The sequence below is a fragment of the Arvicanthis niloticus genome, chromosome 26, assembly GCF_011762505.2.
Source record: "Arvicanthis niloticus isolate mArvNil1 chromosome 26, mArvNil1.pat.X, whole genome shotgun sequence".
NCBI classification, from domain to species: domain Eukaryota; kingdom Metazoa; phylum Chordata; class Mammalia; order Rodentia; family Muridae; genus Arvicanthis; species Arvicanthis niloticus.
Window position 1 is genome coordinate 37,361,295 of NC_133434.1, and position 19,413 is coordinate 37,380,707.

Sequence of the window (19,413 nt, forward strand, 5' to 3'; positions counted from 1 at the left end):
GTAATTCCATAGCAAAGGAAGGGCCATCTCGGCATTATCTTGGCATATTAGCACACTAGCTTATCTGTTTTTAAAGGGCACGCTTTTATAAATGGCTTTACAAATATATATCACAAATTTAATTGGTTCTTTTAGAAGTTACACAAATTGAGGCTTGAGAGGTCCTCAGTTAAGAGCGCTTACTGCTGTTCTGGAGGACCTGAGTTCAGACTCCGTGTCCACATCAGGTGGCACCCTCCCCAGCTCCAGGAGATCAAACACCGTCTTCTGACTTCTGCAGGTGCGAGGACATGTGTGAGCACACACACATACTCACACATTGGCATACATGCAACCACATGTTTGCAAACACACACAACATTGTAAGAGATATAACCCGGTGGTCCTGGCTTTAACTAGCATAGTTGTTCTCAACCTGTGGGTCGTGACCCTTTTGGGGGTCAAACAAACGTTTCACAAGGGTCACCTAAAACCATTGGAGAACACAGATACTTACATTGCAATTTCAAACAGCAGCAAAATTATGAAGTAGCAATGAAAATAATTTTATGCTTGAGAGTCACCACAATCTATTAAAGGGTCATAGCATTAGGGAGAACCACTACCCTAATGTAACAGGGCCCTAGGTTTAATCTCCAGTATTTGAGGATGGAGATATATATATCTCCATGTGGAGATATATATATCTCCATATATATATATGCCTCAATCAGAGGCTGGGGAGCTTGCTCAGTGATTAGAACTCTTCCTGCTTTCCCAGATGACTCAAATTCAGTTCTCAGCACCCATATGAGGAGGCTCACATCTGCCTGTAAAGAATCTGCTCACTCTTCTGACCTTTATAGGCACCTACATACATCTGGCAAACACTCAGAAGCACACATATATGTAAGTAAAAAAAAAAAATTAAAGTTAACACATTTTCTGTGCCCTTGAAGTATTTTCTTGCCCCAGTGAATCCCCACTCATCTGTCAAAACCCAGCTTTTCTTTTCTTCTTTAAAATGTATGTACTTATCTATTTTAAACGTAGGAGTGTTCTGCCCACTCACCTTCATGCTGGAAGAGGGCACTGGATCCCATTACAGATGGTTGTGAGCCACCATGTGGTTGCCGGGAATTGAACTCAGGACCTCTGGAAGAGCAGACAGTGCTCTTAACTGCTGAGCCATCTCCCCAAGCTGTTTTACTTGCCTTTTCCTGTCACAGCATGAAGAGATTGGAGCCATTTTATAGGCAAAGGAAAAAGCAAAAATTCTGATGCTTGGGGAAAAGATGTAAGGTCATTCTTGTTCGTTTTAATCAATAAATGGTTTTGTAATTGTGGAATATCTCACTCCCCACCACCCAAGTCTCATTAGACCTTTGGCTGTTGGCAAGGTGACATCCTTGAGGCAAGCTGAAGCTGGCTGCTGGCAACAGGTTGGCATCCAACATTTTGGTGTTAGCCTCTCCTTTCCACAGGATTGTCCTTTCCTATGGCCTGTGGAGGCCCCACAGAAAAGTAGCACCAGGAAGAAGAATAATTGAGAATATGAACTCTTTGCACAGCAAGCACGAGGACTGAGTTTGATCCCCACCAGGCTCATAAAAGGCAGGTGCCTATAATTTCAGTGTCACAGAGGCAGAGAAGTGAGCTCTGGGTATGGCTGACTAGGCCTGTCTAGCTTAATCGTTGAGTTTCAGGCTCAATGAGAGATCCCATCTCAAAAAGTAGAAAGTGAGGAAGGAAGACACCCAGTGCCTACCTGCACATTTGCAAACACACACAAACACGCACAGGCATGTACGCACACAGTGTGGAATTTGAACATACTATATTCTTTATCAGTCTTCTCTTGAGCTTTCTGACCAGATGACCTAAAGATGGGGTGACTGCATCCATGTTTATAAAATAAAATACTGGCGGACCCAAAGTTTTCATTGAAATTTAATAAAAGTTACTTCCAAAAAAAATGGGAATTTTGAAGAAGTACAGTCCATCTTAAGAGATGAATAGTTGAATACCTCCACCCTCCAACAGTACACTGATCCATTGCTTTCTTTCCCATCCGCCCCGCTATCTTCTCGAAGGCTACCACACCACTCCTGGTGTCTATGACGTCATTTGCAGCGTAATCTGCAGACACTTACGTTCCTTGTGCTCTGAAGCCAAAGACATGAGAATTGTATTTCTAATAGTCTCCTCAGCTTGATCCTAGTAAAAGCAGCGGCCAAAGGTATTTAATATGGAAGCATATGGAACTTCATAAAAATATTTAACCATGACTTTTTTTTTAAGTGTCCTTTGTGACCTTGAAAATAGATACTCATCCAGGCTTAGTGGCCAGCCTTTTAATCCCAGCAACCAGGAGGCAGGGGCAGGAAGGTCTGGGAACCCAAGGTCAGCCTGGTCTGCATGGTGGACAGTACTCCTTCCTTTCTTGCCATGTCATCACTGCGCTAAGCACTTTTGAGATTTCTCCTTTGTAAACTGTCTTAAGACCCACTGATAAACTTGCAGTCTTATCTAGGTTGGCATACAAGCATAGCACTGCGTCCTAGATCTCCTCCTGTCTAAGTCAGATTTGGCCTTCTGCAAATGCATCCCTTTGGCTCTTTAGTGACAGTCGTCATTCCTAGGCAAGAAACTGCCCAAGAGCAGCAGGGCAGCTGTGACAGAATGTCACAGAATGTGACAGAATGATCCTTTAAAGTGACCACTGATGGAGACAAGCAAATGTGGATTTTCCAGTAAGCGCGTATGTTTAAATAGCCCTAAGAGGAGTTTTCTTTCTCAAAACTCTGCCTCCAATTCAAACCAAATTACAGTCTTTCATTCCCTAGGCTGCTTTCTGTCTTAATTTCATCCTTTTCAGAAATGCAACAATAAAAGCTGTTAGCTTCCTTTTAACACAGAAAACACCAGCATGCATTTTTACAAGACTGCGGGGTAGAATGATAAATCTATTCCTGCCCCCGCCCCCCCCCCAAGCCTGCACTTCTTAAACTCATTAACTGAACTCACAATGACAGCAAACCTGATGTGGCTTCACAATTGCACCAGGAGGAATAGCACGTGGCAGTGAGTGTTTAGGGCAGTGTTCGGGAGAACAAGCCTTGGACACCTGCATGCCGCACCATGGCTCTTCAGGAGTGACCAGGGGATGGTGAGCAAGGATGCTTGTCCTATTTCTGCCATCCCAGCCTTAACCCCAGGTCGCATACAGGAAGCCCTCTGGCTGCATGACAGTTGGCTTGCCTGAGTGGCAGGAACTCTCCCTTCCAAGGTAACATTCTGAGTCCACCAGAAGCTGCAGGTGTTTGCAAAGAGAAGCTTCAGTCATGATGACAGTCAGTTCTGAGGGTCTAAACTGCCCAGTTCACATTCCTGATTGTGTTTTATTATTTGATTGGTATGGTAAGAGGGACAGTAACTTCTGTCATGGTCTTCTGCTCTATGTCCACCTTGACCATCAGTGGCTGGATCAGACAGATACAGGACAGGATATGATTCGATCTTCTAACATCACACTGATTACCAAGAACACAAAGTAAAGAAGGAACATCGTGAAGCCCAGGATCTTGTTCATCCTCCATTTACACAATGCGATCGAGGAGATTACAAACAGAAGCATGAGAAACAGCAAGACGATCGCACAAAACAGGCCGTTGCTGCTGACAGGAACAGGCTGCAGGGCATTGACGAGAGAGAAGAGAAGCCAAGGGGCAGGCAAGCTGCAAAAGAAAAACAGCATGAACCATGGCCATGCTTGGAATGCCTCTGGGTGCTTGATTAGGGTGATTCGTTAATACCTCTGGGTGCTTGATTAGGGTAATTAGTGTCTTAAGGTTCTCACAGAACTTGTTTTCACACTCAGAGGATAAAGCAGAAATTATTAAATCACTGACGAGGAAATGTGGGTTAGAGAAACAGAAGTTCTCGGCAGAGGGCTCAAAGCTTGTCACTGAGAGCCTAGGTTAAGACAGGCGGTCTGAGCTGAGCATGTTAGCATAGCACTAGGCTCTGAGGCAGAGGAGCCTCAGTCTGAGTCTAGCCTGGACCAGTAAAACTGAGTCTGATACGGTCACCCCCATCTCCATCCCAACCCCACTCCCATCCCCAGCCCCACCTCCATCCTCACTCTCACCTCCATCCCCACCCCCACCCCAATGTTTATGGACATACACAGGACTAACCCTACTCAACATGGGACTAGTTTTTTAGTTTTTATGATTAAGGTTTGCCTCAGGATAAATTTTCTTCAGTGATCAGATCTTTCTGATACCTACACCACCCACTGCCTCTCCTTAATTCATTCTCTCTCTTCTCTCTCTCTCTCTCTCTCTCTCTCTCTCTCTCTCTCTCTCTCTCTCTCTCTCTCCTCTCTAAGCAAAATAACCAAGTACAAGACCAGGTAAATGAAACTGGCCCAGGTGCTCTGATGGTCCTTGAAGATTAGGGGCAGGGAGGGAGTGGTTAAACAGAGTGGGGGCGGTGGGATAGCTCTTGTTTCTACAAAAGTTCCTGTTCTTCTGAGCTATCAGGAGCCCACATAGGAAGGAAAAGAAGTGGCATGGCCCCTCCAGTCCCTGCTCTACCTCCTTGAAGGGCAGTATTCTCTTGTATTAAGAAATAGAATGAATGAATGGACCTCACATCCCGGTCAGTTAATTTAAGGCTGTGGTGAGTGGAGGGAGGATGCTTCATTGCCTCCTAAGGACAAATGCCCTTTTGGTGCATCTATAATGAATGAAGAAGAAAGCTGTAGGACCATGAAAGACAGACTGGTTTCTGGTTGAGCACTGGCTGGAAACTGCCAGAGACCCCCCTCCCCCAGGTGATCCTGAGGGATCCCAGGTGGGACACAGGTGACCCTAAGGGATGACATGCATTTTGCCACACTCCCAAACTCCAGGCTCCTGACACGAGGCCACAGACCTCCATAGAGTGGGATCCTTCAGTCATGTAGGACAACGCCCTCTAGCCCCTCCACAGGTAGAGGTCATGACTACAGGCCATGGAGCCTCAAGACAGATCTCCATATTAACGAGATACTTAAAGGCCAGAGGGGCGTAGCCAATTAAACATTTCTTCCCAGACCCTCCTCCTTGCAAAAGGTATTCACCCTGAGGAAATCGGGTTATAATTTTTATCTACTTTCCACCATGACAATAAATATCTTAACTTAAGGCCATGGACTGTTTCTCTTCTTGGGGTCTGCCATGGGGAGCAGTGGAGCAGCTCTTCATCCACAGAGCCACCGCCTGATCTCCCGCAGAAGAACTCTCTGCATTCCCAGCCACACAGGCAAGTGAGACTCTCATCCCCACAGGACACAGCCGGAGCTCATCTCTCCCCCTCTCCCCCTCTCCCCCTCTCCCCCTCTCCCCCTCTCCCCCTCTCCCCCTCTCCCCCCTCCCCCTCTCCCCCCCTCCCCCTCTCCCCCTCTCTTCCTCTCCCCCTCTCCTTTCCCCTCCCCTCCCCCTCTACTTCCTCCCCCCTCCCCCTCCCCCCTCTCCCTTTTGGCTATGGGCAAATACAGCACATATGCCCCCACTTGGTTCTCAGCCCTTTTGTAGCCCCCCAGCGGTGTCTGGGGGCCCTAGAGCCTGAGAACCAACCAGTCCCCGGCCACCTTTTGGCCTAAGGACTCCCAAGCCAAGAACTCTGGATCCCACTCCCCACCCCCCACCCCCCACCCCCGGGACCTCACCAGCATGGGGAGAACACAGTCAACTTCCCGGGCCTCTGCCTCTCTGAGCAGCAGTTCTAGCCCCTGGGGGTGGGGGGAGGTGCGGGACCCACACATCAACCCACGCATGCTACAACCCAACAGAAAGCCAGCCAACTAAGCCAATGCAGTGTCTAGTTATTCTGAATATGCCTTGGAAAGTAACATTACCACTCACCCCACTGTGATATCAAAGATGTTACTGCCCACTGAGCTTGACACGGCCATGTCTCCCAGGCCTTTCCGGGCAACGATCACACTGGTGATAAGGTCAGGGATCGAAGTGCCTGCTGCTAAGATTGTCAAACCCATAATCTCTTCAGAAATCCCGATGGTTTCGCCAACCTGGTAAAACGACGACAGTGATGAGACCATGGCAACCCGGGTGGAGAACCAGAGTTCCCAGCACCAGTGACACACTACTTTATAATCAAAGGCTCTGAACACGCCCTCTGCAGGAGAGGAATGAGGATGGGATGGGTGATAAAGAGCCAGGCCCCTGCCCCAGGCTGCAGGGAACTATACAGCTCTTCGCTGAGGGCACTAAAAGTCTAATTAATGATACCAACTCTAAATGCCCAAAGAACTGCCCCTCCAATAGTCTGCTCCATCAACATTTCTTTCCTGGACATGTAAGCCATGCTGTGCACTGGGAGCTAAGCCAGGCTGAAGATAGAAGCTCAGACAGTACTGCCCATTTGTTTAGCCTAGAGAAAAGCCAGAGGTTACGGCTGTGTGCTAAGTTCTAATTCTGAGCAGAACACAGAATCTTGTGGTCCTCAGGCAGAGGAAGCCTGGCAGGATGCAGGCAAGCTGACTCAGTGAGGAAAAGGATTTCACCAGTCTGGGAGGCAGGCCAGCCTGGTCCACAGGAATCCCAATGTGAAGGGTCTCCTGTGCCATGATATAGTTGAATACCAGTTAGGACAGGAGAGCACGATCTACAAGCATTTGATGAGATGAAAGTCTACTTTGTGAACAGCGTGGGAGCCGCAGCCACACTGGATCTTGATAGTCCTGGATCCTGGAGACACATCTTAGATGACAAACACCAGGACCTGCTGGTGGAAGACAGAGCTACTGCCCCACTCACCTGGTGAGCCCACCACACCATGAGGTATGAGAACATGGCTATCCAGATGATGGATCCCAGGAAGGTGATGACAAAAAACTTCCTGGACTCCTGCAGGGGTTGCAAAGGGCAGAGAAATAAGTTACAGAGGCTACTGGACTTTGGCCCTTCACTGAGGGAACCCCAAAATGTGACGAGGTCTAATGGCTGAGTGGCAGAGAGCCAATCGGTAAGAAGAGATGTGGGGGAGCCTGGCTTGTCAGACAGGCGTTCTGCAAGACCAGGCCAGAGAGAGCCATGGACTTGCTCTAGAGTCACACCCAGCTCAGTACTTGAATTTGGCTTTTGCACCTTCTTCTGCCCCATTCCTCTCCTGACCTTACGTGGATTTTATTATTTCCCTACAGAGAGAACGACTGTGGAGAAACTAGCGATTATCAACCCGGGTTTTCAGACTACCTCTATGAACTCCAGATGGCATGCAAGGCCATCATTCCCAAACTGCAATCAGAATACTGAGATTGGAATCCAAGAGGGACTGATTCACACTGCTTAATGGTGGCAGGCGTAGGGCACACCTGAGGTCTCCAGCTCCTGACTCACATACAGTGCATCGTCCCCTGCAGAGCCACAGTCCCACCCCACATCCTCATGGTGAAGTCCATCCGGCTAGATTCCTCAGCCTTCTACGTAAAGGCCTCGTAGCCTCTCTCAGGATGGGCAGCCTGAGATGCAGCTAAATGCTCTCACCTGCCTCCGTACATCAGGTACCGTCAGCCACAGTGGGAACACGATGGGCAGGAGAAAGAGGTAGATGGCCTGCTTCTGCCTGCTCTCAGGCCACTCCAGGGACAGAGGCTCCTCACTTTCCTCCTCTTCCTCCTCCTCTTCCTCCTCCTCTTCCTCTTCCTCCTCCTCCTCTTCCTCCTCTTCATCCTCCTCTTCCTCACTGTCCCCTGCATCACTCCCCCCTCCACCGTCTGCACCTTTCTCACCTTGATCTTCAGCATTGGCTTCCATTTCACCCTCACTATCTTTCACCTCAGTGCCGTCTTCATGGGCTTCACCTTGCCCTTCATGATCAACTTTTCCTTCTGCCTCAGTTTCTTCTTCTTGCCCATCTTCTTTCCTTTCTGTCTTAGTTTTCCCTTCTTCATCTTCTTTTCCTTCCACCTCGGCTTCCCTTTCACCCTCTTCACCTGTCATCTCTCCTCCGTGTTCAGCTTCGTCCACATCTTCCTACAACCCAAAGACAAGCGGATTAATGGCCGGCAGCAGCTCTGCCTGATTCTCATCCCACTTGCTCCCTGTTTTGATTGTGTTGCTGTCAGACAGCATCTGAACGGTTAAATATCCAGAGGAGAAAACTGGCCCAGCAAACCTCCCATCATGCCATGCCTGCCCAGAGTTTGAAGTCAGTATCTGTATCAAAGCCCTGCCACTGCATAGTTTATTCTTTGGAGACATATCCAACATGCCTAAGTGCTCTGCTACAGGACAGCTCCTCCATGACTTGAAGATTTCTAGGTCCTTCAGCTTCCTGTATGCCATGGCGTAAAGGCAGGCACAGCTAGATGAATTTGCTCTAGTTAGCCATACCATGAATGGAGCATCCAGAATGGAGCACAGAACCTATACACGCTGGAACAAGACTATCTCCTCCCTTGTCCAGGCTTCCACATTGCCTAGTATGGCCTGATGCTTTGTCAGACACAACACCTTGCTAAGTCTACTGAACTCCCAGACTCTTATGTGTATAAGATGATGACATATGCACCTATTTGTCGCACATTCTTACACGTCGGACACAATTGTAAATGACATCATCATCATAATAATAATAGTACTAGCTGCATTTCATGGACCCATCAATACACAGAATTGTACCCATCTTACTAGTGGAGAAACTAGGGTAGAGGAAATTGCCCGTGGTCCACAGTTTGTATATGATGGCATTGGGATTTGAACATCTGTAGTTCAATTCTCAACCTCTTGACCACCAAGCTAACATCTCGGGTCTAAAGAAGCTTCTAGCTTCCAAACTTGCTGTCTTGGGGATCTTATTAGGAACGCAGATTTCTGGCTTTACCTGTATCAGCTGACTTAGCCCCTCTGAGACGGAAGAGATTGTCTGTAGCCCACATGCTTGTCCTCTTACACACTAGAAGTCACTAATTCTGATGGCCCCCGATCTGAAATGACCTGCAACATACTAGTCTATTCCCTTAAGCACGTTTTTCTTTAGTTTTTTTTTTTTGAGATAGCGTCTCTCTGTGCAGCCCTGGCAGATTTGAAACTTGGTATGAAGACCAGGGAGGGTGGCCTTGAACTCATAGAGATATGCCTGTGTCTGCCTCTTGGGTGCTGGGATTAAATGCACGTTCCATCATTCCCGGCCTACCTGGAAATTTTTAAAGCCAGGATGCTGGAGGACCTGCCCTAGGGATGCTGACCCAATGGCTAGGCAGGAAACAACTTTTTAAAGTTTTCCCACATTCTCCTAATATGGAACTGGAGTTGAGGATCAGATGAAGAAGCAAGGCATTACTCTCTGGAGATGTCTGAGCTTTGAATCAGCAACGAGGAGTGAAAAGATGTGTTTGCAGTCACTCCTGCCTCCCTCCTCTGCCCCCCCCCACACACACACACAAGAGCAGGTGTCCTGAGATGGTGGTTCATAAAAGTCATTAGGTATGAGACCACCCAGCTGTACCACCTTCCCTGGCTCCCAAAATAGTTATCTTGGGCTCTTATTAGGAATGCATGCCTAGCAGCCCAGGAGAACAGCGACTCCCTTCTGTGTTGCAGTGAAGGCATCCCATCTTTCCCAGGATCACAGCTGCCTGGTTATGTACAAGATCCCTGGCCTGTGATTTAGGTTGAGCAGATTCTAAGACTGGGAACTAGTCACTGGTTGATCCCTGTGGACTGGAAAGCTAGAGTGGTAGTTTAGGGTTGAAGCCAGTCATAGCATCTGCACACAGAGAAAGCAGGGAGGAAGGGCAGCAGAGTCACAGGAGCCTTCTTGGGCTCCTACCTGGCTCCTTCTGTAGCTCAGCTCTATTTCCTGGGCTGAGGTTCCAGATGCTTCTGCATCCTCTCATTCCTTTCCCATAAGTTGGCCATAATGGGCCTGCTTGGTGCTCACATACCAGAAGACACCTAAGAGACTTTGCATGAGAGAAAAGTGTGCCTCTGGGTGCTGAGTAGGAGAAGCAGGGCTAGAACTTGCAAACTTAACGTCTGTTTATTGCCAGTCACTCAACCTGTATTGAACGCATCATGTACCAGGCAGGATGTTTCCCTCTGCAATGGAGGCTGAGGTGGCTCAGTCTTGGATGCTGCCTTCAGGAACCTCACCATCTGGTAGGGGAGCTAGGTGAGGCTCAGAAAGCAGGAAGCAGCTGTGGAAGCCCCATGTCAGGTGCAAAGTCCCGTGAGCATCTGGATTCTGGTGCATCGGAAAAGCCTCATAGACAAGGGAACTTTCTACCCATACCAGGCCACGTAAGGCTATCTAGGAATGGAGAGAGAAGGACTCTGGAAAGAGGGAACCATGTGAGCAAGACCCATAGTAGAAAAGCATGGGTATAAAATAAGCTTGGCCAGAGAGTGCTGGGAGAAGATGCTCTCAAGGCAAAGGGGTGCTGAGTCGTAGGACGCTACTGATGAGGAGAGCACAGAGCCATGAAGGCCCCTTACCCAGCAGCACTCTTCCTGTGCTTCAAGCCACTGTCTGGGACAGTCTGGTCTCAGTCTCAGGTTGCTTGGCTGACACACTAACAATTCCTTATGTTCTTCTAGCATGTGGCTGTGATACGCTCTGAGACATGTATTATCTCACGCCGGGGTGTTGCTGTGAGCTTTCTGGGTCTGGAAAGTGTGTGTGTGTGGTTTTTTTTTTAATGACTTCAGAAAAGGGGCATGGTTCACCCCACAGGGATAAACAGGATTTCAGGCCTTTGAATATTTGAATTATTTGGCCAGAAAGCCTTTCCTTGGCCTCTGAAATTCCCCCCAGCTGTGAGGAGGCCGAGAGCCTACCTGGCAGCCTGGATCCTCCTCCTGATCTCCCTTGGCGACTGGAGCAGGGGCTGGAGTGACCTTGACCGCATGGAGCTCGGCTGGCTCCTCCTCTTAAAGGACAAACATGGGTTAGGAGAGAGCTGAGCAGGTTCTGGGAACAGCTGCAGAGACAGGCAGGAGAGACTACTGGGCATTTGGCATGAGGGGCTCAGGAGGCTTTGGGAAGCTGGGAACTGCGCTTGCCCTGGCCCCAGAATATGTTAGGGATGAGAGGACATCTGGGAAACATTGCCCTACATTCACAGGCATTTCCTGGAATCATGGCCAGAGATGCTGGAACTACTTGGGTTAATGGAGCAGGGAGGGCTGGTCCTTTGAAAAGTATCTCACTGAGTTCAAAGGCAAACTGCTCTGAGGCCATGGGTCAGGACTGTGGAGAACAGGGCCTTGGAAAACATGACATGCTCAGGTTAGCTGTGGGGTGACAGCCATGAGGCCATGGATCAGGACTGTGGAGAGCAGGGCCTTGGAAAACATGAAATACTCAGGTTAGCTGTGGGGTGACAGCCTCTTGGCTGTGTGGTTTTGGACAATTCACTTCATCTCTCCAAACCCTGGTTTCCTTGGCTATGGAATAGAGAGAATGACTCTCCATGGGTTGCTGAGTGAGCCAGGTAAACCTGGTTTGCAGAGCCTATGAGTCAATGCTGTCCCTGCTTGCTAGGCTTCTGTCTCTGGGCTCCAGGTCACCTTCCCTCAGCAAGCCTGCTCATGTCAGACCAGTCACTAGCAATAAAGTCCTTGTGTAGAAGAAATACAGTCTCACTTGGGATGAGAGTTAGGGAAGAAGATGTGGGAACTACTGGATGCTCCCCTGGCCTTCCCTTGCCTGCCTCATCTGAGGAGAAGCAGAAGGAAGCTACCAGGAACCTGTCACAGGAAAATCACCAAAGGAAAAGCCTCAGTGTCTGCTCTGCACCGGCTACTACAGGAGCAGGGGCAGTGGCAGGAGAAACCTGGCCAGTGGCCAGCCTGGCCATCCTCTCACCGTTTTGGCTGCTTTCTGCTTTGGTCTGGGAGAAGACTCTGGCTTCCTGATTCAAACTCTCCTGCTTGTCCTTGGAGGGGCGGGCTGCGAAGGAGAAAGGAAGACATCTTATCTGGGGCCGCAGGGGCTGCTCAACATACCTTTCAGTTAGGACGCTGCAGTGCCTGATGCTGACAGGGCTGGGAAGGCTGGCCTAGGCCTGTGGTGTCTGGGTCTGATCTCACGAGGCCTATGCCTGGTGCCCCATCTGTAAACTTGACTGAGTCCCCATGCCATCACTAACTGGCTATGACCTTGGGCAAGTTGCTCCCCGCATTTCCTCTCTGATAAACATATGGCTGTTTGGGACCAGCCTGCAGGACGAATTTCCTTTATGACTTCAAGCAATGGCTCATTTGAGACCTCTGACTCAAATTCAGTAGGAGAGTCGCTGCCAGGATCAGTCAGCGATGTCCATGATGGCCAGGAAGAGGAGATCTGATGGCAGAGGACCATTTTTGCCATCTTGGACTAGAGGTGTGGTAAGGTCCCTTTTAGCTTACTCTTCACAAACTACTAGAAGTCAGAACAGCATATTCTGTGCAGGCTGCTCCAGGGGTCTGCTGCCCCTGAGCCTTCCCTTCCTGCAGAAAGCAGAGAGGGATCAAGCCTTGGCCATACCCTTTGGATTCTAGACACCCAGATTCCAAGTGGGGTCACATTTTACTGGGACAGATTTTACTGGAGACCTCTAGAGCGGCAAGCACAGAATAGCCGCCCTGATGTCCAGGCAAGAAAAATAATAGAGAGAGCCCCTGTCTCCCTCCATGACTATGTGCCATGCAACGTGTAAAAGACTTCCCATGGGTAACACTGAGGTAGAGAAGGAAGAGAGATGGACAGAGAGGGGGGAGTTTAGGTGGTCCCCCTGTCAGCTGTAAGGCATGAGGTTGGGGAAGGGCAGGCAGGGCAATGTACAAATGAGCATGTGAAATAATGGTCACATGGTTCCTCTTCTGAATGCAAGCCAGCTCTGTCCATGGATACTGGACAGAGGATACTGTGTGTCCCCTGCAAATGACAACACCATGATGCACCCAGAGCCCTGACTTGAGGATGCACGAGTCAGGGATGCTTGACCCCAGCAGCGTCTCAACCTCACCATCCGGCACACATGCTGGGGCCTGAGGACGTGGGTGTGAGTCTTAGCCTGACCAGGTGCGCTATAGTGATGACCCAGCTGGCCGGTTCCAGCTGGCCGGTTCCTCTGCCTCTCCATCCCTCAGACACTTCAGCTGTAAAAAAGCCTTCCTGGGCTTGTAGTTGTAGATGATTGGTGGATTTATGCAGGACTGTATTTAAAACAGCCCCTAGATGTCACTGTGTTACTTGTTGGCTGTAAGGATGGCGGTGGACTGATAGCTGTAGTGGCCAGCAGCTATCCACTGAGGGAACAGAGCTACGGAGAAAATGGCCAGCGTTCTAGAGGGTTTGCATTGGAAGAGACCCTGAAGATCATATAATGGGGGAGGGCGTTCAGGCAAGGATGCCAAGAAGAAGCAGTTTGGGAAGCTGGGTGAAATGAAGCCCTGCGTAGCTCCGGGATGGGCAGGAAAGAGAAGGACAGTCCTGGCATTTCCTCCTTGCTACCTGTGCCCTAAACCCTCAGAGTTGTTCTGCTACTGCTGCTGCTGTCTTGGCAGTAAGTTTATTTGCAGAGTCACTGCTATGGCCCCTCTGGTCCCTCAAGGTGTTCTGGTACCCAGCTGGTCTTCCTGGAGTGTCCAGGACTTCAGAACAACTCTGCCACCTAGATCCAGAATGCACTGATCAACTGCTGTAGCATCCTGCTTAACAGAGGACCGCCATAATCAAAGAAAGACAAGCTGGGCTCCCCACCCTGGGCCTGGCACATCTGTTGACTGCTGGCTGGAGGGACACCACTTGGCCTGGGCTCTCATTTCCCAGGTCACTGCCAGATGTCTCCTCCATTGCTGCTCGCTCCCACACATCTGACTGAGAACACAAGAGAAACATGGAGTCGAGGGAGGAAAACACTACCCTAGCTGGGGAGGTGAGAGTTCACAGGACAGGGATCATCTCTTGTGGGGAAAGCTGGGTCTGGGAAGTTCCACTGGGGAAGGGTGGAAACACCTGGATAGCCACTGGACTCCAGCTAGGAAACAGCCATCTGGGGTGGCTTGGGAACAAAGGCCTGGGGGAATCTAGACCTCCTGAGCAGAGTCACTGGCAAATGACCAGACTCCAGCTGCATCCCAGGACACACCTGCAGTAATTCACTGGCCTATGGCTTATTGTACCCACAGTCCATATAACAGGTCTTGGCTGAGACAACAGTCACAACAGTGCCCTGGCACTGTTCCCTCAAGTGCCCTGTCCCCACCCAGCATGGCTGGATCATCTCCTTAGTGCCAATCTCCTCTGACCTCGGCCTGGCCCGAGCATCACATAATCCTGTTAGGACAAGCAGGCCAGCTGGCAGCTGATGCTCGCAGAGGTGGCTGGGTCTGGGGCCCCTACAGTCCATGCAGAAGTTCTTTGTTTTCAGGAATTGGCTAAAATCAGTGGTTCTGCTGGGAGTGGCTAGGCATGACCTAGAAAGCCAGGTAAGGTCCACCCCAGTCTTCAGTACCCGAGGCTGCCCCCATCTGCTTATTCCTTAGAGTACTGTTCATTTGGGGCTGGTTGCCATGTTGCCCAAGCTCGCCTTGAAGAATTTCTAAGAGAGATTTCACTTATTTTCGACACGTCTTTTTCTAGTACAATATACTTTTAAACACAATGCCCCTTAATGTGTCTGAAGGGGTAGGTCAGGGCCTTATGAAATTCTGAGATCCTAGAATGTGCCCCTTAACCAGAGAGGCCACCCAGGGGTCTTCCTGGGGCTCATTCTTGCCATATTGCTTTCCTGTCTAACTACACGCCCTGGCTTTGCCCAAAACTAGCTTTTTCCCAGTGAGCCTCCTACTTGGGCCCAGTTCTGCACCAGAGACCCAGAAAAGGTGGGTCCAAAGGGATCAGGAGAGTTCCTGAGAGGCAGTCAGTAGAGTGTAAGAGACGTGGGGTAGCACTCTGGGGAAGCAAGCAGGAAGACTTGTGAGGTATGGGACCCTCCACTGCTGCTATTTTGTCAAGTTCAACTCCAGCGCCTTAGACACTGCATTTACCCTGTGCACTGATCCTGAAGTGCTGTGACAGATCCTGAGCTGTCCTTTAGGATTCCTGGCTGAAGTGAAAGGAGGGAGAGCCAGCTTCCTAGGACTGCAGAGTTGAAGCCAAAGCAGAGGGAGATGCCAGAGGGCAATGGAGGTGTCCCCTGAACCATCCCTGTGGGACACTAAATCTGTCCCAGCACAGATCCAAATGGGCCATGGTATTTGTGTCTTGGCTGTAGATAAAGCCCTTCATTTTACAGACAGGGACACTGAGGCAGAGAAACAGTAGAGTATTATGTAAGGACCCCAGCCGCCATGTCCCATGTAGCTCTGCCTTGGTGAGCCCAGCCCTTACATCTTCTCTGTCTTCCACTCTCTTCTCTGATAACTGTCCTCTCATCCCAGCCCACTGTCACTAGCATTTGCAAGTCCCAAATTCTCTCCAGTATCAGGAGGGGAGGCCTGGCACGGGGAAGACAGGCAGATGTGAGGGGGCGTTGCTTACCTTCCCCCAGGGGGTCCAGACTGTGGAGCATGAGGTGGTAGATGGTGCTCCTGATGATGCTGTTGTGCAGCGAGGCAGAGCTGCTCTCTCGGGTCAGCACAGATGGGAGCTGAACAAGGGGAGAGCCAGACAGGCCTCAGTGGGTCCCTGCCCAGAGGTCTCCCTGCAGGAGAGCCTCCCCTCTGACCTACCTCCTTCCCACAGAGACCTGAGAGAGAGCGGCATCTTTAGCCCCGCGCCTCTGCTTCCTCTGCTTCCAATTCTCTCTAGTCCTCCCTTTGATTCTTCAGAAACAAGCTCCTTCTGCACCCTACATGAGTCCCACAATCTCCACAGGAAGCAGGCCACCAGGATCAGTGGTACCATGTTTTTGTTTTTGTTTTTTTGTTTTTTTGTTTTTTTGAGACAGGGTTTCTCTGTGTAGCCCTGGCTGTCCTGGAACTCACTCTGTAGACCAGGCTGGCCTCGAACTCAGAAATTCTGCCTCACCCTCATCCAGGCAGGCTGCTGTGTCATGCACAGCCCTTTATAGTCCACACAGCGAGCCTGATTGTGTAAGCAGTGCTAGGATCTCCATCTACAGAAAGGACGGACAGGCAAAGGGAGGTGATATAGCCAAGGCCAAGCAGGGAGTCAAATTAGCAACCTAGGTCTACTGATGGGGAGCCCACTTTGACTTTACCTCCTGAACTTTGAAGATTTCTATCTTCAAAGGCACCAAAGTAGGCACACCTGTACTGCACACAGCATGACACACACCTACACAAAGCGACACACTGAAACACTGTAAGAGTGCCCTTTCCTCCTTCCCTATCTTGCTCCAGTTGAACTCTTCTGCCACCCAGTGGCTGTGGCTATTACAATGGATATAGGAGGTTTCAGCCCCACTGCCCCCACACCCCTCACCTCTGCCTCCTTTCAAAGTCCCCATAACTCCCTCTGGTGCCTTAAGCCAGTCTTTCAGAAACCTTAGGCCCTGCCCCCTAGTTCCTCAGCTCTGGATATGCTGAAGCAATCAGTAACAGAGCTTCTCTCAGTCAACACTGGGATTGGAGAGCAGGACTTGAGTCTTGTAAATATGGAATCTGAGGCTGTACAGGAGTCCTGGGACACTGACTGTCTGGGATGGATGTTAAGAGTTTAGTTCCCAAACTAACCTCATCACACAGCCTGCTCCTTCCTGGGACACCCTGGTAGCTCCCAGGAGCCTCCCAGGCCTCCCTGAGTTGAGCAGATTGCACAGCATCAGGACCTCAGCAACCTGGTGTTCAGGCATGTGCTGAGACCCTGCAATATCCCTGCTCACACCAGGACGCTGCATTGCCCCCGCTGGGTGAGCGTCACACATCACCCACCTTCAGCTTCTTGTCCTGTTGTTCGGTTTCCTCAATGGCACCATTACTGGGCTGCAGAGGGGAACAGAGGTCAAGATCATGTCACGGAGAGACCTTGCCTTTTCAGCTCTACCTGTCCTTCCTGTCCTTCTCCTTAGAGAAGCTGCTACTGCGACCCAGAAACACCTCAGGGGTTAATCTCTCCTCAGAAAATGTGTTTCAACATGCCCACCACCTTTTGTCTCAAATGTGTCACCTGCCTGGACAGAACATCCCAGGCTCCTCCCCCTTCCCCCCTTCCCATTCCCCCTTCTCTTCCTCTTCCTCTTCCTCCTCCTCCCATTTCCCCTGCTTCAGATCTCTATTTAAATGTCACCATCCTCTGTGCATCTCTTTTTAAATTCATTTATTGTGGATACAATCTTCTGCCTGCCTATATGCCTGCACACCAGAAGGGGGAGCTAGATCTCATTATAGATGGTTACTGGGAATTGAACTCAGGACCTCCGGAAGAGCAGCCTGTGCTCTTAACCTCTGAGCCATCTCTCCAGCCCCCTCTTACAGACGCCTATTCTTTTCTGTTCTAGCATTTTCCCCAATTTCTTTGCATGTGAGCAGACATGATAGAGATGGGGTATTGATAGATTCACCTCATCGATTTCTACTCTTCTCCCCTGTTCACGCCCTTTCCCTCTGCCCAAGATGCGTGGTCTCGCTGTTTAGCCCCGCCTCGCCTTGAGCGCGGAGTTACAAGCTTATACAACTCTCAGCCATTTCTCTTTTTTTGTTTGTTTTTGTTTTGTTTTGTTTTGTTTTGTTTTGTTTTTCGAGACAGGGTTTCTCTGTGTAGCCCTGGCTGTCCTGGAACTCACTCTGTAGACCAGGCTGGCCTCGAACTCAAAAATCCACCTGCCTCCGCCTTCCAAGTGCTGGGATTAAAGGCTTGTGCCACCACCGCCCGGCTCAGCCATTTCTTTCTTTCTTTTTTTAATAACTATATTTTGTTTATTATTGTTGCTTTGTGTGGGGGCATGTGTGTGTGTGTGTGTGTGTGTGTGTGTGTGTGTGTGTGTGTGTGTGTAAGTACGAAGACAGCTTTGCGGAGTTGATTCTCTTTCCGCTTTTTAGGAGTTTCAGGAATCAAACTCAGAACAACAGACTTTTATGTCAATCTTTTTTTTTCTTTTCTAGAAATAAAAAAGGTTTGTGTAATATGAATGAGTGTTTTTGCCTTCATGTGTGTATCTGCACCATGTGGGTGTCTTGTGCTCAAGGAAGTCAGAAAGGGGTGTTGGACCCCTGGGACTGGATGGAGAAGTGTCTGTCAGCATATTCCTCTGTCTGCCTTGCGGCCCATACCAGTGAGCCAGCAGGCCTGGGCTCAGGCTGCTCAGCCCGGCCTCCACTCTCCTGCCTCCAGACCCACAAAGCCTCTTTTGGCTCTTTCAGGTTTATTCTTCACCCCTCAGGCACAGTGACTTTCAAAAGCATCATTCATATTGTCTCCTCCTCTATGTACTAGAACCCCACTGTCCCCCAGAAAGAGAGAGAGGGAGAGAGAGAGAGAGAGAGAGAGAGAGAGAGAGAGAGAGAGAGAGAGAGAGCCTCCTGCTGCTTATCTACTGTGTAGCACTGGCTGGCCTGGAACACAGAGATCTGCCGGCCTCTGCCTCCCAAATGCTGGGATAAAGGGCATGTGCCACCGCACCCAGCCCGTGACTCATTTTAATAACCTGCTTTTTATTTTGAGAGAGCCCTGGCAGTCCTGAAACTCACTCTGTAGACCAGGCTGGCCTCAAACTCATGGAGATCCATCTGACTAGCTCCTGAGTGCTGGGACGAAAGGGCATGTGCCACTGCCACCACCCAGCTAAATAACGTATGTAAGCCCAGTGCCTCTCCACAGCCAAACTTTGTTGTTGTTACTCTGTATCAAACTCTTAGATCAAATGTAACAGACAAGTGGTCTGTCTACCACTGAGCCTTCTCCGCAGTCCTCCAGGTGTGCCCTCGCAATGCAATGCAAAGAGGTTGAACTGGTTTGTTTGTTTGTTTGTTTGTTTGTTTTTGGTTTTTTTGTTTGTTTTTGAATACTGAGTGCTCAGTGGACATTTTACACTCCCTCATCTGCACTCATTTCAAGTGCTTGGCTGCTGGAGCTGGGGACCAGCTCTGCACAGCGCAGCTGCAGTGTCTTTCCTCACAGATGGCTCCTGTTCCCCTGGTCCAACCTCAGCACAGGATGGCAAGACCACACTCCTTCAGGGCAGCCTCCTACATCCGGATCTACCAGGCCTCCCTGACCATCTGCAGTACGAAGTCCCTCAACACTTGCCTACACATTTCCACACGATGCTGTAACTATTGGCTTTGACTCCTCCATCTTCCCCACCAACTTTTTGTGTAGCTGATAAGGCTTAGGTTACAGGGCCTCTCTCCCTTTACATGCCTAATTTTGTAGAAGTGGTTTTATATTCTCCTTCTTAATAAGTATCAGGTACCACAAAGGCTGGACCAACTCCAGTTCCCCCACTAAGCTGAGCTCCAGGAGAGCCAGAAC

The 19,413-nt window shown here is 49.8% G+C and overlaps 1 protein-coding gene across 2 annotated transcripts in view; it reads right to left on the reverse strand.

Moving 5' to 3' along the window:
- Positions 1 to 1,911: 1,911 nt before the first annotated feature.
- Positions 1,912 to 19,413, reverse strand: part of Slc24a1 (solute carrier family 24 member 1) — a 28,603-nt gene continuing 11,101 nt past the window's right edge. For both annotated transcript variants that reach the window (XM_076925779.1, XM_076925778.1), the window contains 8 exons: positions 16,875 to 16,925; positions 15,520 to 15,628; positions 11,860 to 11,943; positions 10,830 to 10,921; positions 7,536 to 8,024; positions 6,807 to 6,896; positions 5,892 to 6,058; positions 1,912 to 3,716 (listed from right to left, as the gene is read on the reverse strand). In XM_076925779.1, the coding sequence (XP_076781894.1) occupies positions 3,467 to 3,716; positions 5,892 to 6,058; positions 6,807 to 6,896; positions 7,536 to 8,024; positions 10,830 to 10,921; positions 11,860 to 11,943; positions 15,520 to 15,628; positions 16,875 to 16,925 (1,332 nt within the window). In that variant the 3' untranslated portion in view covers positions 1,912 to 3,466. The remainder of the gene's footprint in view (positions 3,717 to 5,891; positions 6,059 to 6,806; positions 6,897 to 7,535; positions 8,025 to 10,829; positions 10,922 to 11,859; positions 11,944 to 15,519; positions 15,629 to 16,874; positions 16,926 to 19,413) is intronic.